The 17,942-nt window shown below is 38.9% G+C and overlaps 1 protein-coding gene across 1 annotated transcript; it reads right to left on the bottom strand.

Annotated features, from left to right (window-relative positions):
• Positions 1 to 106: 106 nt before the first annotated feature.
• On the bottom strand, positions 107 to 17,529 carry sart3 (spliceosome associated factor 3, U4/U6 recycling protein). Its single transcript, XM_084114690.1, has 19 exons — positions 17,278 to 17,529; positions 13,577 to 13,703; positions 13,012 to 13,116; positions 12,575 to 12,759; positions 12,262 to 12,367; positions 11,379 to 11,503; positions 10,173 to 10,328; positions 8,237 to 8,375; positions 7,868 to 7,975; positions 7,652 to 7,729; positions 7,510 to 7,568; positions 7,312 to 7,421; positions 4,761 to 4,873; positions 4,605 to 4,681; positions 4,223 to 4,391; positions 3,610 to 4,076; positions 3,314 to 3,466; positions 2,964 to 3,151; positions 107 to 2,024 (listed from the first exon to the last, which is right to left on the bottom strand). The coding sequence occupies exons 1-19, from the start codon at positions 17,473 to 17,475 to the stop codon at positions 1,814 to 1,816; spliced, it is 2,874 nt and encodes a 957-aa protein (XP_083970816.1). The 5' UTR covers positions 17,476 to 17,529; the 3' UTR covers positions 107 to 1,813.
• Between the last annotated feature and the right edge of the window lie 413 nt (positions 17,530 to 17,942).

Below are 17,942 nucleotides of genomic sequence, written 5' to 3'. Positions count from 1 at the left end.
AATGTCAGATGTACCCTTGACAAAAGATCAAACCGGTCCACTTATGAATTTGTCTTTAAACAAGGCTAAAAATCAATGTGAGCATAAATATCACACAAGTCATATGTTTGACAACCACATACATTTAATTGCTTCATTAAACAATTTAGGCCTTAAAACAAAAAGGATCAAATAAAATGAAACCATATGACTACATACAACTTGAGCAACACAGAAAATACAAGAGCGTTATTAGAAATTATTGAGTGCCTAAAGATGACACTGAAGTGGTAAATAAAAATGACCAATCTATAATCAAATAAGAGTTTTGTGAGTTTTAACCAAATCAAGAAAGTGCACAATTCAATACATGTATTCTATGTTTTCATTATTTTTAGTGTGGAACAAGACATTGCAACAGCACTTTTTTTTTTTTCTCAATCACTACTTTAGGCCACTGTGGTGATCAAACGCAAATATAGAGAGCTACTTTTTTTTTATTCTTTTTTTTTTTTTTACTTCGTTCAAAATATACAAATGTTTTACAAAACTATGGTCAACCATTGAGGGGTTGAACAAGAATCAAACACAATCAAAAGAACAATGCAGGAGGGAACTGTCTAGTGCAGAACACTGCAGTTTAAAGAAATACATCAGCTTAACGTTTAATAGTGGATGAAATACACAAGTCCATCATTGCCATCAAAACCAGTAAATAATACTAATATCCAGGACATTTTAGATGATATATGTTGTGTATATATATACAATACAGTATATGATGGGTTCACAATCAGGTGAACTCGTAGTGGAAGGTTCTAGCGATATACAGCTGCATAGATTCAACTTCAGGAACGGTCCAAATAGGTTGTAAAACTATCGTGCTCAGCCAGCCCTTTGAATATGACCACGTACGCATGTGAAATCTAAGGTTCTACACTGAATGTTGACTTGAATCTGGCTGTGGAGCGCAAGCTTTAACCTTCAGACCATTATTGAATACACAAGGTAAGGCAGGTTTACAAGCTGTGTCAGCAGTTAAACAAGATTCTAGGGCAGCGCTGGGAGAAAATACAAAAATGTGTGATAAAACTCGGTAAATAGAATCTACTAATTTCCAGGACAGGACACGTCTTTTAAATCAAGCGCTGCAGTCTAATAAACACCAAAGTTGAACCTCTTAGACACAAATGTGTTGTTGGCAAGGTGCTGGATTTTATTTGCTGACAAGATCATCTATTACCCTATTAAATCTTCATTTAGAGCTTTTATGAAGACATTACAGATGTTGTAAATCTACACATGCAAAATAGTTGATTTTCAAATGGCCGTGGTACTGCAAATAAATTATTTATACAACATGCAGTTGAGATATTATATAAAATAAAGGTTTTGATCTTTATATTTTTGTTTGCTTTGACAAGGCAGAGGTGCAGGACGCATCTACAGATCAGCTGCCCCAAAGGGACCTATTGAGAAATTAAGCTGTGTTGAAACTTATGATGCATCATGTGTTTTCATATTAAATGTTCTTGCATATACCTTTTTAAACAATGGTTCACATCATCCGTTTTAACATCCTGTTAAAAAAATACTTGCTGACAAAATCTGAAATCTGCCCCCTTTCTTTATTACTAAGAATTTAAAGAAAACAATACAGCTCACATCTCCATTGATTAGGTGTTAAAATAGTTTAATTATATATCTAGGGTGGTCACGTATTTACAGAAAGTTGGCTAAATTAAAACGCTGTTTCTCCGCCAGACTTCGTAAGGACACAGCATGGCTTTCTGTCAGAAGGCAGGTATTCCTCTTGTGTTATCTGCATACAATTTCACTTTTTGAGCAGCATCCTGGCAAAGTCTTCATTGGACAGAGACTTGGGTTGCGTGTCCAGGCTTGTGGTTCCAGGTCCTCCGTGCACTCCATCTGTCACTGTGGCATGTGGTACAGAAACAGTCCCGTTCTCCGCTTTGGCATCTGGAGCGCTCTGTCGGTACAGAGAGCGTGGCAGCAGAGAGATCTGAGTGCGTCCTTTTCCCCTTCTGAAAAGAAATAATAATGTTTAAAGAGAAAGAACTGATGTTTTCAGTAAATCAGGACTGTGAAAAGAAAACTGGAAAAACTGTAGGATGTTAAACACAGAGGCTTTGTCACATGATGCTAGGGCTGAAAAATTTGGGAGGGGGAAATTTAATTGTGGGTTTTCTGATAAAAAAAAAAAGATTAAGACTTAAAATTTGATTAAAAAAAACAAAACAACAACAGACAAACAAAAACACTTGCTGTACTTTTTTGTGATGCTGAAAAATCTGGCCATTTTTTTTAAATATATACATTTATTAAATAATAATAATAATAATAATAATAATTATTAAACTTATTTTAATTATGATCAATATTATTATTAAATACAAATATATTAAACAAAATAAAAATGTACTGTAATATTTCACTGTAACAGTATTTAAGAAACAATTTTATTTTAGGGAGAGCTTACAGCAACAGGTTTATAAGCGCTTCTCTTTACAAATCTGGTAAAATGGTTGGCACGTTGTTCCTAAATGCATGTTATAAGCGACCCAAACTCAGAGCAACTCAGTTCGCAGTAAATGTTGCTCCACATAAATTCATCTCTGCAAGCGCTGTGAGAAAACGAAAATGCCACTTCACTCTGAAACACACAGCGCATACATTTATTTAATTAAATTGCATCCTTTGTGATTTGATAATCACTATGTCACATCACAGTTTTGTTTTAATGCGATTATTCGCTCAGCCCTACAAGATAGTTCCGTTTATAGTTAAACAGGCAGCTGAAACCTCTTTTTCTTTCCCAGATCAAATATTACAAAACAACAACAACAAAAGTATTTTCTCTGGAGACATGGGGCTTTGTGAATGTTAGTAATTATGTTGAGAAAAACTGTGGTCTTGGCTACAAGCAGAAATCCAACACGTGACCAGCCGCATCAAGTACTTACGCTCCCTGAGGTTGCCTTTGCATTGTTGCCCCCAGGATTCGACTAGGTGCTGCTTTCTCTTCCATATTCCTTCTTGGGGGGTTGCTAATAGCAACAGAGAGTGTGAAGTTCTCCAACATGGTGCCGTCCATCTTCAGCACAGCCTGTGAAGCCTGTGCCTCATTCTCATATTCCACATATGCCAAACCCTACAGAGCACACACATAAATTACTGTGGAGAGAAAACAACCTATTCCTTTAAGTTACTGTAACTTTTGGACTGTAGCTTGGAGATTCTTCTTTCAGGTATTACTACTTAATACTGGGACAGTCGTGTTTTGTATTCATGTTGGTGACAGAGACCTACAAACCTTGGGTTTGCCTGAACGGTTGGTGACTAGCCGGATGGCTTTGATTGTGCCGTGTTCTTTAAAGAGGTCCTCCAGTGTCTCTTTAGTGCAGGTGTACGGCAGGCCCGAGATAAAGATCTTGTGCTTCTCCATTGACGTGTTGTACTTAAAAACCTGCCAGGAAGACATTGTTATAAAAATGATTAACATTTTAAAAAAGCCAACCAATGCTCGCCAAAGGGAATGTACTAATTGTTTATTTGAACATAGGGATGACGTGGAAACACCAAAAATTCAGAAGTATACAGTCTACATACCTTGAAATCAGGATTCTTGTTCTTGTCCACACAAGGAGACACATACATGGGCCGCCCATCCACCTCCTGCCTGTCTAGTTTCAGTGCCTCAGGTACAGCTAGCCGGTCCTCAAATTGCACGTAGCAATAGCCTCTAAACACACCTTTTGGTGTATACACGAGCCGCACCTGCTCTACTGTCCCACAGCCCTTAAACAATGTTCGCAGCTTGCCTTCGGGGTCTTCCAGATTAAAGGCCAAGTTACTGACAAACACACTATTTTCGTCTTTGCGCTGCTCCTTTGACACATCCTGGGGTTCTCGCTGTGCTTCGGCCGCTCTCTGCTGGTTCTTTCGGAAACCAGGAGGCTCAGTTTTACGCGGTGGTGGAGCTCGTCGGCCGAAAAGCCCGCTTTCTGTCTCCATGAGCTCCTCTGTGGCCGTGCTGCCAAAGTCCCCCTCCCCTCGGAGCTTCTTGGATGGCAGCTCTGCACATATTTGATATGTCACTACAGCCAAAGTCTGAACCACACTGTTACCTTTTACAAATGGAAATAACCTCAAATTTCTCTGAAAACAGTTTTTTTTTTTAATACTTAACAGAATTATAGAAACTAAAGCTCTCCATCCATACCTGCTTCCTCTCCCCATTCCTCCTCGCCATCGTCTTCAGCTTTCCGTTTATCCCCTGTTCTGTTTGCTTTCTGGCTCTTCTTTTGGCCTTTTTTATCTGCCTTGGCTTTCCTCCTTTGCTCAGCTTTCTCCTCCTCTTGTCTGGCTTGGTTAGCCTCTTTTATAGCCACCTGCAGAAACAGCATATAGATGGCTCATTTCTAAACATTAAAAATTACATTTCTACATGGTCAGCTTCCTGCCAGATGCCTCAAACATGATACATACATATATCTGAATGCTTAAATATTTCTGTTATTTTTAACAGGAAAAAGGGCATAAATGAAATTGAAATGTATGCCAAGTTTGAAGAAAATTCCAAAAAGGCTAGATATAGGACTGACTCTTGCTCTCTGCTCATTGACTCGGTTGAGTTTGGTCCCTGTTTTTTGGACTGCAGCATCCCAGTCTTCCAGAGTGCCTGTGAGAGATAAAACCCACATAAACACTCAAAGCTGGACACCCGCATTAACAGCAGTATATGCATGAATTAAACTCACCCTCCACTCTTTCAAAGTTGAGCAGGACATCACACACATGCTCAGGGTAGTCTGATGTACACTGCACAGCTCTGTGAAGAGCCTTCCTGCAGTGAACAGTATCTCCATAGGACCTGATCAACAAGCATACAAGCAATTAAAATAAATTAAAATAACCTCAATCCTCAACAACTTCTTAGCTAGGGCTAAGTCAGGGGCAGCCCTGTTAGCACACATTATTCTAATAAAACAAACAAATGTTTGTTTTCATAAAATTTAATCAAGTCACGTAGTCCGTGAGGGACAGATCCTGAACATCGGTAATTTGTGGTAACTTACAGTATGCCAGGCAGGAAATCCAAACGTTCATCCCTATTATCCAACCACCTCAAATATGACTTATTTGAAACATTAAAGAGATAGTTCACCCAAAAATGAAAATTAGCCCATGATTTAGTCACCCTCAAGTCATCCTAGGTGTATATAACACTGGGCTTCATTCACCAAAATCTTCCTGAGCATTTTCTTAACTTTGTACTTATGTAATAATAAACTTCCTAAGAAAAGTCTACGTCGGATTCATGACATGTTCTTAAACAACAGAATTGTTCGCACCTGTGTTCTTAGGATTTATGAATCCCACGTCTTTGTAATTGAAAGCGTGTGCCAGTTGTTCCTAATTAGCATAAGAAACCACCCGCAAATTCCCTTATAAGGACAAGACACTTCAGGGCCGTGTGCAAGAAAAGTTGGAGAATGTCCAAAAGCGCACAGACGGTGGTGGTCCACCGATCACCAAACGAAAAAAGAACTTCAGTAATTCTGAAATATAAATTCTACTGCAACAGGTAAATGCCAAACGAGGCATAACATATGATTTATAATTGATTTAAAATTGTAAATTGCAGTGTTAGTGTTTCTTTGCATACTATGATTTTTCTTTTTTAACAAATTATCAGAAATACATTACAGCAAAATACTATCATTGTAAACGACTGTAGAATTAAATAAAATGCAGTAACCAATTATTTGGAGCAAATTGTCATCACTCAAATGTGCGTAAGAGTGCTCTTGAGTGTGTGTAGATTTTGTTTTTGTAAGAAAACATTAGTGAATGTCAGAGTCTTCATAAAAAGTGCGTAAGTGGGGTTTAAGAACACATTTCTTCGTAAGAACAGTTGGTGAATGAGGCCCATTCTTCTTTCAGACGAATACAATCGGAGTTATATTAAAAAAAAACGTCCTGGCACTTCCAAGCTTTATAATGGCAGTGAATGGCCATTTCTGTTTTGAAGTCCATAAAAGTGAATCTATCCAACATTAAAGTGCTCCACACAGCTCCGTGAGGTTAATAAAGGCTTTCTGAAGAGAAGCCATGGGTTTTTGTAAGAATTTTGTATTTATTAACTTTATAATCTAAAATAACTATCTTCCGCCAGACGACCGTACGCATGTCGACTTGCGCCACAAGAGTAACCCGTGACGCACGTAGGATGTAGGAGCATCGTAAGCTTAGGCGCCTCTCGCGGTTTAAATAAATAGGGCTGTGCAACAAACTCAAACTCCTCCTCTATTATATAGAAATCCTCCGACATTTCTCTTCAAAAATTCTTGACATTTTTTAATATAATTCAAACTGATTTAATCTGAAATAAGAATGTCATATACACCTAGCATGGCTTCAGGGTGAGTAAATCATGGGCTAATTTTCATTTTTGGGTGAACTATCCCTTTAACCTAGATAAATGTGTGCTATTATTAGGCACATATCCAAGTGTTTGAGTGGAGTGTGGAAGCTAAACTATAGCTAAATACATAATTCGAAACTCTACTTTTATTTTTGTAAACTCACAATAACAAGAAAACATTGGGTGCCTTTGTAAAATAAAGAAAACAGGATGCGCTTTCTGCTATCTCGGTCTCCGTGAAAGGGAGTGCGTCACAAAAATGAACCAAAACTCTGCTTGAGCGCGGAATAGGCTATATTTCTATAATAGCCTATAGCTATATAGTAAACGCTCGTGGTTTAGTATTCTCCTCAGTAAATATTTAAGTAATTAAATTAATATAAACGTGATTACTAGAGTCAAACAGAAAAATATTTTATCTATTAGCACACATTATTCTGATAAAACAAACAAATGTTTGTTTGCATAAAATGTAATAACTTGCTCAATCTTTAAAATTGAACTGATTTTTCTGTTGATATAACCAAGGTCACACAGCCAGTGAAAAATTATATTAACCAATAATATTATTGCACACCCCACTTGGAAGTTTGCCAAGACCCTGGGTAAAAACCACTGCTTTAACAGCTTCCAGAAATACTGTGGGGTCCAAAAGTCTAAGACTGTACACATTTTTTCCCCTCAAATGAACGTGAATTTCAGAATATTTTAGTATTTGGGTTGACACCCTTTTGCCACAACAAGCTGCATAAACTCCACAAGTTTGTGTAAAACCTGCTGATCACATTATCCAGCATGATTTGAGAATTATTCAAAGAGAATCTTGTTCTTCAACAGAAGCAAAAACATATGACTTGTTGCACAAACGGATGAAAATTACTGACCTTTCCAGGTTGTAATATTCCAACCACATGTTGGCATATTTTGCATTCCCTTTTGTCATTATGCTGTCCCACAGTTCACGGGCCTTCTGCATGTTCTTACAGTGTAAGGCCTGTTTGGAACAAACAGACACAATTAGTCAGCAGAATGACATTACTTAATGGAGGATGGACAGATGCAATGGTATAGTGTTTCCTCACTTCTATCTTTGCCCAGATCTGCATTATTGTGCAGGACAGATCTCCACTTTCACTGAACCCTGAGAAGAAGTGAGACAGTAGTTAAATATTTCTTTCTACTAAGTCTGCTCTCATACCTCACAAAATCAGACAAGATACTTACTCTCTTCTACATCCTGTTTCAGGTAATCAAGGGAGCGTGCAAAAGCTGCCCGCAGCTCGTCCAACTCCCTGCTCCACTCTGCAATGATCAACAAATCCATCAATAGTAAAATCACCAGATTCACTCATCTGATATCAGCTGTGACTGTGGACCAAAACTTGTGAATGTAAGAATACATCAGAAAAAAGGGCAGAAAAGAAAAGCATATGGTCTTGCCTTTGCTGAAATCAACACGTCTCCTCAAGTAGTCCAAATAAGATTGCCAGATTTCTACATAATCAGTCGCCTGGATGAATCCTGCATTCAGGGCCTTTTCAAACACATCTAAGGACATATTTTTGCATGTTACATTTTTTTCTATTCCTGCAAAAGGTTTTTGTCATTCATAAATGGATTCAACATTACAGTGTTCCCACACCTTTTGTCATTATTTCATAGAGATTGCACACAAATATATATTATTTTATATTTAGAACTGAGCATAATCTAAGAAAGTTAAATTCACTATATAGATTTTTTCCCTGACAATAGGAACCCTGACTAAATCACAACATTTGATGACACAGAAATGACTGAAACGAGTACCTGTCACTGTCTGATGGTCTGTCCCATGCCGCTCTAAAGCCAAAAGATAGCTCTTCCACAGGCTCATGGTCCAGGGACAGTTCCTGACGGCTCGCTCATGAGCAGATAACACTAGATCTTTTATTTTCAACTGATGATCCTGAGGTAGAACAAAAAAAACCCAACAATTATGAGCAAATCTTTTCTTTTTTTTTTGTTGCAGTAGGTGTAGAGAGTAGGTGTGAGTGACCAAGCAACATCCACCAAGAGCAGCTATTTGACTCAAACACAAAAATGATAGTTTATCACCTAAACCTTCTGCCTGTGAATTTAGAAAATTTTCAACTGAACATTTAAAAAATATATATCAAAGGGAAAGTTCAAAATCCTGTTTCAAAGCTGTCATATTTATTAACATATCGGGTAACGGGTAAAAAGACCAGAAATGAGGCTTGTTTCAAACAAATGCAGAGGAAATGAGAAAAACTATACTTTTGTTCTACAAACATGACTGCAACTTTAGGTTGTGTGCCTGATTTTTCCAACTTAACAGAATTGCAGAGACTGAAACAAATATACATCAGGACGAATGACAAGCAAATTCACACCTGAATATTACACAACTGAAGTCAAAATACAACCAAAAATCAGATTTATAGATATGTAAAATCAAGATATCAATACAGAATTGCTTGTTTAAATGTACAGAAAAGGTATTGAGTCTTTTTGTCTTCCACACCAAAGCCACTGAATATGCTTCAGGAAGAGCAGGTGGTGTGTGTGATGAGTTTTCTGTAATGATCATAATTCCCCGTCCAATCCAGCACTGCTGTTTTCCTGCCAACCCATTTACAAGCACGTCTGCTGCTCAAAAATTACATGTAGCATCAGGCTAAAGGAGACATTCAGCAGGGAATCACTCCTCCATTGTAAAAGAGGTTTAATCTACAGCCAAGACAAATCGGTCTGTGGGAAATTGCCTTACATCAATAACCATTCAGTAAAATGCAATAATGGCTTTACAAACGGGAGAGATGAATAAAATCCCTGCTTTGCATCAACTCAACATCTGCTCACTGCTCTTCTGTTTTTGTTTCATCAAAGACTGAATGTGGATATCTGTTGAAGTATCAATCATGGTAGCAACGTTCTTTGAAGCGTACAAGACTACTCACAGATAAAACTATAGCCGAATACTCTGAATAGATGGTGTATGGATATTAGTAAGAAAGAAATGAAGATTCCATTTCACTATGGAAACGGATCTAACACTCGTTGCTGAAGTGGTGCAGGTCATTGGTTACGTAGAAGGCTTTAGATACAATACAGCACTTTGTAAAACCAAGTAATAACCCCCTATATCCATTAGGCAAAGCAGCTCTGTGACTCACAGTGTGGGGTGCATATAATTTAGTTAAATAGCATCTCAATTTAATCACCTAAGAGAATACAAGTATGGAGGCTTGATTTAATTACTTCACACATCCATAGCTGCCAGGAATTCAACCGCCTGAATGAGTTCCACTAACACACTCCAGTCCATAGCCCTTAATGCAGAAGTTCATTAATTTCAGTCGTTGAATCAGAAAGCCCAAATGGATAGAAGCTTTGGCTGCTAATATGGGGAGGTGTCATTCTCTCCCCTTCTCGTCTTATTTTTCTCCCCCTACGCGCCTTCCACCATCTCTCTTTCTATCTCGTTAACTCACTGTTTCCCCCCCTCTCCCTCCCTCCATCTGGTGAGGTGCTGGCTCTCTAATGTGTTCTCAGCTGCAACTGCGCTGTTACGCGTTTGTGGCTTGTGCATCTCATTACCATCCCATTAAAGCAATTAATATGTTCCTGAATAAATGGAGGGATGTGTGGGGCAGGCACATGTGCAGATGCACATTCATTTTGTGAGCTGTGCTAAGGGCTGCTGGGTAAAGGGGGACGTGTGCTTATACAAGTCACTCACCAGATACGTGTTGTATTTGATCCACAGGTCTGGCACAAGGCAGTTCTCCGCCAGTGCTCGCTCAAATATAATCTGGACACGGGCTGGATCCCCTTCCTTCATCTCAAAATCTATGTACGCTTGATACTCCGCCAGCTTTGGAGTTTCAGAGACCAGCTACAACATCAAAAAGAACAGTATTAGAAAGCATAAAAGAGAAACAACAGTTTGAATTTAACAGAAAAAAAGGGCCATACAGGGAAATTACATCTGTTCTAATTAAAAGAGTGCAAGAGCACTGAACTGATTATTGTAGAGTTTAATTATAATTAGTGCCTGGGTGCTTTAATTTAAAATAAGTGCAGTGCAATTCTGTTCACTATTAAAAATGACTTCTACTTTCTGGGAGCATGGCACATTCTCCACTTTCTATGGTAACAGCACTAGTTAGGTTGAATTTGTTTTCTGATTTCAGGTCCTCTTGTGAATTGAGTGAATTATTTGTTGAATATGAAAATCTGCATAGTATAAATAATAGCATCTACATGTTAATGCTGCACTGCTACACAAATAGGGTCACTGATTAGTTTATGTATTTATCAGGTTGAGGTCTACAAGCTTTAAAGTCAACCTTAGCTACCCATAGCCATTTTTTTCTCTAATGTGCTAAATGTCCAAAGAAAAACAGGATATTCAAAGTAGGAAAAAAAAAAAAGGTAGAGCATGACTTGATTTTGTCCTCTGGGAATCAATTAAATGGTGAAAAGTGTTCAGGTTTTGCAGTCAATTATGGAGGACTGCCGCCAATACCAATTTGGTTAAGCAGCCTTAGTGATGTCAGCCAAAAAGGAAGTCGTTTCAGAGATGGTTTAAGCCTTTAATGTTTGATGAAAGACTAGGAATAAAAAGAAGAAACAAGAAAACAAAAAAAGACCAGAAATGTATAATAAAGTAAATAATAAGATTAAATTGAGATTTCATGTTGACTTTTCCTGAATGGGTGAAAGTATAGTGTTGATTAGCATATGTTTGTGGACAAAGAGCTTTCATTACCACAGATGGTTTATTCATTCAGAATCTCTAAATGACACTTGTGAAGACTGATTTTGGCTGTAAGCAGGTTATTACTATAAAAGATTTTAAAATCATAACCAATCATTTTGCATTATGATGGAAAAATCAGAAAACCAAAGGGTCTCCACAGCAATAAGACAAGGGCATAGTTACCAAAGCCTCCTCGTAAGGTTTGCATTTCTCCATCTGTTTCAGGGCACGTCTGTACTGGTGTGTGACCGTCTCAGGTACGCCATCATCAGCCCAGTCAGAGTACTCCGCATACGTTCCCTCCATATCTACACCACACAATGTTAACACATAAACATGAGAAACAAAGCATCCAGATATTTCAGCTTTCAAAACCTTTTCACTGTTACTGGAACACAGTTCTGTTCTGTTTCAAAGATGCTTTGAAATAGTCTTTCTGTTACTACTGCATTTCTCACCTATGTCACCACTACAAGGCAATTTTATGACACAGAAATAGGGCAATAGAAACATGAGCCGTGCTGTACGAAAGCCCAATTTGTAATCTGGCTCTCTTAGCTGAGTGGGATGTGATCATCCCTTTCTCCACCGCATCTCCGGTGCCAAAAGCAGCCGTCAAGGAAAAAAAAAAAACCTGCTCACAAAACCAGACCATCTGGCTATCTGCAGGCTGCTCCTGGCTCTCCTGTCTCTAGCCTGTGTTACAGTGTCTGGCAGCACTGGTGTCTTCTTGACAGAACCTATACTACTTGGCTTTAAGAAACGTACATGAAAGGAAACCACATGCGACGGTCAATTTTATTTGTAACTCAAGTCTTAATCAATACCATCTGACCAGATTTCACTTCAGTCTAGACATGTTGTTCTCAGTTTATTTTATTTCTGCCAAATTGCGCAATCTTATATTCATAGTCTAAATTCTTTCAGCATCCGTTCTCCCGAACCTTTCGCCTGTGGATAAGTTTTTCCAATAATTCATTCCAACACTGGAAAGAGAAAGAGACAAGAAAGAATGGGAAAGTGGAGGACTGAAGGAGTGAGAGGAGAGAAACAGAGCAGCTCTCACCCATCAGAGGTACAGCTAGCTGCCGCCTGAAGAGTGTGTGTATGCGGTCGAGCTGGGCGTTCAACAGCTCCTGCTGCTCCTGTGATGGAACGCTGCCAGGAGGAGGCTGAACAAGAAAGAGGGGGTTAAAACACCAAAACAATACAAAAAACAAAAGACTGCAGTCGTTTAAGATATTTATACAAATTCATACTTCTCATTACTATTCATGTGATATTTAACAACAAGCCTTTCAGTTTGGCTATTTTGACAGCCACCTTAATGCCACGCTGATATTCTGTAATAAATCTAAGTAGGAACCCAGAGTACATACCTGTACTGTTGAGAGAATAACAATCTCAAACTCTCTGTAGGCCTCCCAGATTGAAGCTCCTTTAGTCACGTGTACACCCACTGCAGTCAGTGCCCTCTCAAAGATGGACCGAACACGCTCAATCCCTCCCTGAGCTCCCATTCCCCCAATGGAGTACTGCACATATTCCAACCAGATCTCTGGACCTGTGAATGGGTTAAACTTTAACAGCAGCTTTTTTAAATCCCCCAGCACAGGTTTATCTCAAAACAATCCATCTTACAATTCAGAAGTAATTACATGTTCTTTATCAGATTATTGGTGGTAACTGAATGCGTTTTACAGTCAGCTCAAACACTTCAACAAAAATATTACACTTAGAAAACACTACAAAATTTGACCAAATTAAACCTGTTTCTAAGAACTGAAGATTATGAACATAATTAAGCCACACTTACACACATAATCGTTGACAGCCCTCTCAAACAGCTCATAGACTTTCTCGCGTTCCGATTCGTCTTCTGTTAGGCGAATTTCATCCTTAAGCCAGTCCAGCCAAATCTCTGTTCCACCAAACATATTCAGTCAAACATAGCACGCAATAGCCATATCATCACTTGTTTGTAATACATACACATGTATTTACAGACTGTAAATACATACACAGGTTTAAAGACCTTATATACACTAACTAATTTTCTAATTGCACTTTTCAAAGGTTTCCCCCCTTTTCTCTCCTATTGCTGTCCAGCGCTTTTAACACACTCTCATTATCAGGTCCAGTAAATCAATATGAATCACTATTACAATTCAAATGAATTGTAATCTGCAAGGTTGCTCAGTCCTGTTTCTGGAAAGCAACTTTCCTGGAGAGTGATGTGTATTCAAACCTCAAGAACAAATTCACAAAATAGCCAGGACTCTAAAAGCACTAGCTGTCCTTTCACTAAAACTCTGGCTGCCGCACAAGGCACACACAGAGAACAAAAAACAGAAGAGGGAAACAAAATAAGGATGTCCCACCTTCAGTGAGAGGAAAGAGTTCACTCATTTTCTGCCTGGCCTTGCGCAGTCTGTGAAGCTTCCCTTCTTGCCGCAGAAGTTTGATCAGGTCCACATGGCAGTTGTAATCGAATGCGTTGATTGACAGCTGTAGAAATGGGACACAGGTTGTTGACTTTTGTTTTCTGAGATTCACATGGTATTTACAAAATATTATACAACTGCAATCTTGATTCACAAAAGGGGCTTTCGCACCAAATGAACATTTTTTCATTGTTTCTATAACTACTGACAAACAAAGAGAGTTTCTCAATCCACCACAAAGAATTTAGTTGGAAAGTTGGAACTACAGTAACAAACGCCAAACTGACAGCGGCCAATGCCTGTAGTCGGGACACGCCCCCCTGTTTTTCCCTCGAGCCCCGCCTTCTGGTTGAACGAGCCCCCTTGTTTTTCGCGCGAGCTCTTGTGTTGTGTGCGCGAGCCCTGCCTGTTTCCAGGCTCGTTCAACCTCTATAACTACTTTTCTGGTCGCAGGAACTGGCAATGATTTTAGCTATAGAAATGCCTTTTGGGGGGACTGAATTAGCTCCTACTTCAGAGTAGGGTCTAACCCAGCACAATAGGAACTACCAGTGACATAAGTGAATATTGATTGGACAAACACATGCAAAACAATGGCACCCGGCATTTTTTAAAAAGCCATGCAAACAGTTTACATCAGTGGTTTGGTTCTCTTTTTTTAAAACTGAACAACTTGCAATGAAAAACACCTGCAAAAGATTTAACTTTGTAATGCCTTTGGCCCATTGAAAAATATAACAGGAAGTCAGAATAATAGATCAGAACATAACTTTTAATTTAAATAAAAAATCTCAATTTTAAGTGATGCTTTTTATGAACAATATATAATCAGTGGATTGCAATGAGCTCTTTTGACGGCGCCTCACGAGCTCAGAAGCTTATACGTCTTTTTGCCGGAACACGGCAGAACAGCTCGTGACGCCGTCCGCTGAAGAGGTGCTTTTCTATGGCGAGGAACATATAAGACGGGCTTGTTCAGACGGTGCAAAGTCAACAGTCTGAAGCGAGAAAGATAAAGTGGAATTGGGGTTCATGTTGCTTTAAAAAGGCAGAGCACCAATCGCTATACACACACTTGAAAACGGCCCTAAGGGAAAATTTTGTTCTAGGGGGACCACTCTGGTGGCTAGTTCTTATAACTACCCGGTGCAAAAGCCCATAAAAAGTATCCTGTAGAAGTTGACCTACAAAAGTTTAATATCGGTAAACATGTTAAAATCCTTTAGAATAAATGCATCAATATGAAATTACATTGCTCAAAGAAAATGCTTAAATGGGAAGCATATACACAAAACATCACATGATTGCAGCGCTTAAGGGAGTATGTAAGGTATTAACTAAATAATGTCTTCTAAACTGCATTACTTCATCATCAGCACAGATTCTTGCTTGATTTTTTCCAAACATTTAACCAATACATTTGGTTGGGTGGGATGGCTAAAGATTCATCTGGACAAGGCAGGCATTCACTGTAGTCTATCACGCAAGAGTGGGAGACACTGGAACAGTTCCACTTCCCACGGAGAGCAAATATCTGTAGGACTTAAAAAAATAAATCAGATAATGTGACTGGTTTTTGATCCACTATATTTTGCAGGGTACAAGCTAAACTTTGATCTCGGCTTTCTTATGCATTATAACAAAACAGAAACTGGCTGATAGAGTATTCCAATGTACCTGTACTTGTACTGGTTGTAGCCTAATCTTTCTATTCTATTCTTCTATTATTCAGAAAGAGTTGCATGGAATGTATAGACGCATTCTACTGCAGGAAACTTAACAACACTTGCCAGAACATTGAAGAGGACTGCGAATAAGCTGTCACTGTAACTTCTGGGATATAGTTCAATGCATATCACCATGACCCATGGATCTTTCTGCTTTTGGATCTTATTTGATTGACAACTTCTTTATCACTAATGACCACCTTTTTCTCTATACTTGTGTGATTTTCAAGCTGATTATTGACACTTGATCTAAATCAAGGTAAGGTAAATGGTAAGTAAAGTACAAAGCAAGTAAATGTAGGTATAAAGGACATTTTTGAGCCTGATAATATCAACAATAATAGTAATAATAATAATAATAATAATAATAACTGAGAAATTATTCATAGTTAAAAACAATATTTTTGCAATATCTAAGCAGTTTCTTCACATTACATCTCAAATCTGAATATGGCATTGAATTTCCCATGTAGGAAAACTTACAAAAGCACATTTATTTCAGGTTTGTACCTTGTTTAGTCAAAAAGATATACTGAAAAATAGATTTCAGCCTGGTGGTGGCGGCCATATTGAATTTCTCAATTTTGAGGCATTTTGGGACATTTTTGAGCTTCATATACAGCAGATCTGGATTCAGCACCCCTTAATACCCCTAGAAATGTTGTACAATATAAATAATCACAAAATGCCTTCGGGGTTCTGATTTTGTGAAAATTGACCCTGTCTATGATTGGTGTAGAGATCAGACACACTTGGCAAATTTGGCATTACAGCTGTTGCATGGTTGTTGTTGAACAGGGACTTGACTACTGTTCCATGCAAATCAACGTCTTTCATTCATTTATGATGGTCAGAAATGAATTCAGAATGGAACAATTCAATGCAAGGCCATAGCGACTCAACCGAACCTGTGCATTTATCATGGAAACAAAGTTAATTTTTTTTAACAGAATCACATAGAAAGCTGACACTCATGCTGAAAAAAAAACCCATCTTAAATGAGTCTAAGCTAGTTTTCTGATCTTCTAGCCTGGTCAGTCGGAATATTTTAGAGGGCATTTGGATACTTTCTAGATGGAAAACCAGCTGAAGACCATAAGCGACTTGCACTGCATCAAAGATATACATTTGATCAGGTCATACTTTCCCTGGAAATCAAACCCATGACCTTGCTAGAAAGCCCCTCTATCTTGCCACACTGATGTTTTCATCTGCTGTACACAGTTCGTCAAATCAGAATCATCATCCACTCCAAAACAGAAGTCAAACCCCCAAGAGACCAGAGCAACACAAAGAATCTCAAAGCAAACACGTGGACATGAAAACTGTGCAACATTATCTTCACCCCCTGCTACAGCATGTGGTCTGCAACCCTAAACTAATGTGTAATAATCATGATTCAAGTCTAAAATCACCACAGCATCTAATAGGCGTCTCTCTTGACAACTCCGTTGCATACAGCTCCCTCTATATGAGATCTATGGCGCGTGTTTGAACTCCGTGTCGTCATCAAAACACTCCAACAGCTAACTTTATTCTTATAAATTGTACATAAAGTCTTTAGACATGCAAGGACACAAAGCTCCATAGACACATTTGGGACTGCATATGGGTGGAAAACAAGTAAAGAGGCGAAATGAAGGGGCAGTTTGGAGGGATTAAATATCATGGCACAAGTGTTCGCTAGCTCACTAAAGCCTTTGCTAGCCACATTCCTCTGGAACAGTGAAGCATTTCTGTATTTGTATTACTCCCGGCCATGTATTTGGTATGTTAAGCGTATATGACCTCTCTAATAAACGGGTTCTGGTAAATATATGTACAGAAACTCCCCAGGAGAGTCGTTCGTGCCGTGTTTTGAGAGCTGCGTATGTGAGGAGAGTCGTTAGCCTCATTCATTCCTAGTCTCACCTGCTCCTCCAGCCGCTGGATCTCTGCTTCATTCTCCCGCTCGTCCTCAGACGTGTTCTCTTCATCTTCCTCCTCGGAATGCTCAACTCCCATCCCTTCTTCTTCTTCCTCCTCCGACTCCATCTCTCGCTCCATGCCCTCAGCCTCCTCTTCGATATCTGGCAACAACGTCTGTTCTTCGTTACCCGTCGCCGCCATGTTGAGTCTTATCTGCCTGGAAACAGGCAGGGCTCGCGCACACAACACAAGAGCTCGCGCGAAAAACAAGGGGGCTCGTTCAACCAGAAGGCGGGGCTCGAGGGAAAAACAGGGGGGCGTGTCCCGACTACAGGCATTGGCCGCTGTCAGTTTGGCCTTTGTTACTGTAGTTCCAACTTTCCAACTAAATTATTTGTGGTGGATTGAGAAAGTCTCTTCGTTTGTCAACATTAAATGTTTTTCACGCCTTTGTCCAATGCAGCAGACAGCAGTAATAACACATGTACATTGAAATTCCTAAATATTACATTTGATATGCATGCTAAATGTCAAATATTTAATATTACTACTCATTTAATTAAACATGCTAAACATTATATTTATAAATTCTATGATTAAGTGCAGGGTGAAATCGCTCCCCCTGCTGGTTGAGTTCCGTAATAGCTCCAACTTGTCGGAGACTCGGA

The sequence above is a fragment of the Abramis brama genome (assembly GCF_963993115.1).
Source record: "Abramis brama genome assembly, chromosome: 5".
In the NCBI taxonomy this organism is placed as follows: Eukaryota; Metazoa; Chordata; class Actinopteri; order Cypriniformes; family Leuciscidae; genus Abramis; species Abramis brama.
This window is presented reverse-complemented; position numbering and strand designations above follow the sequence as displayed.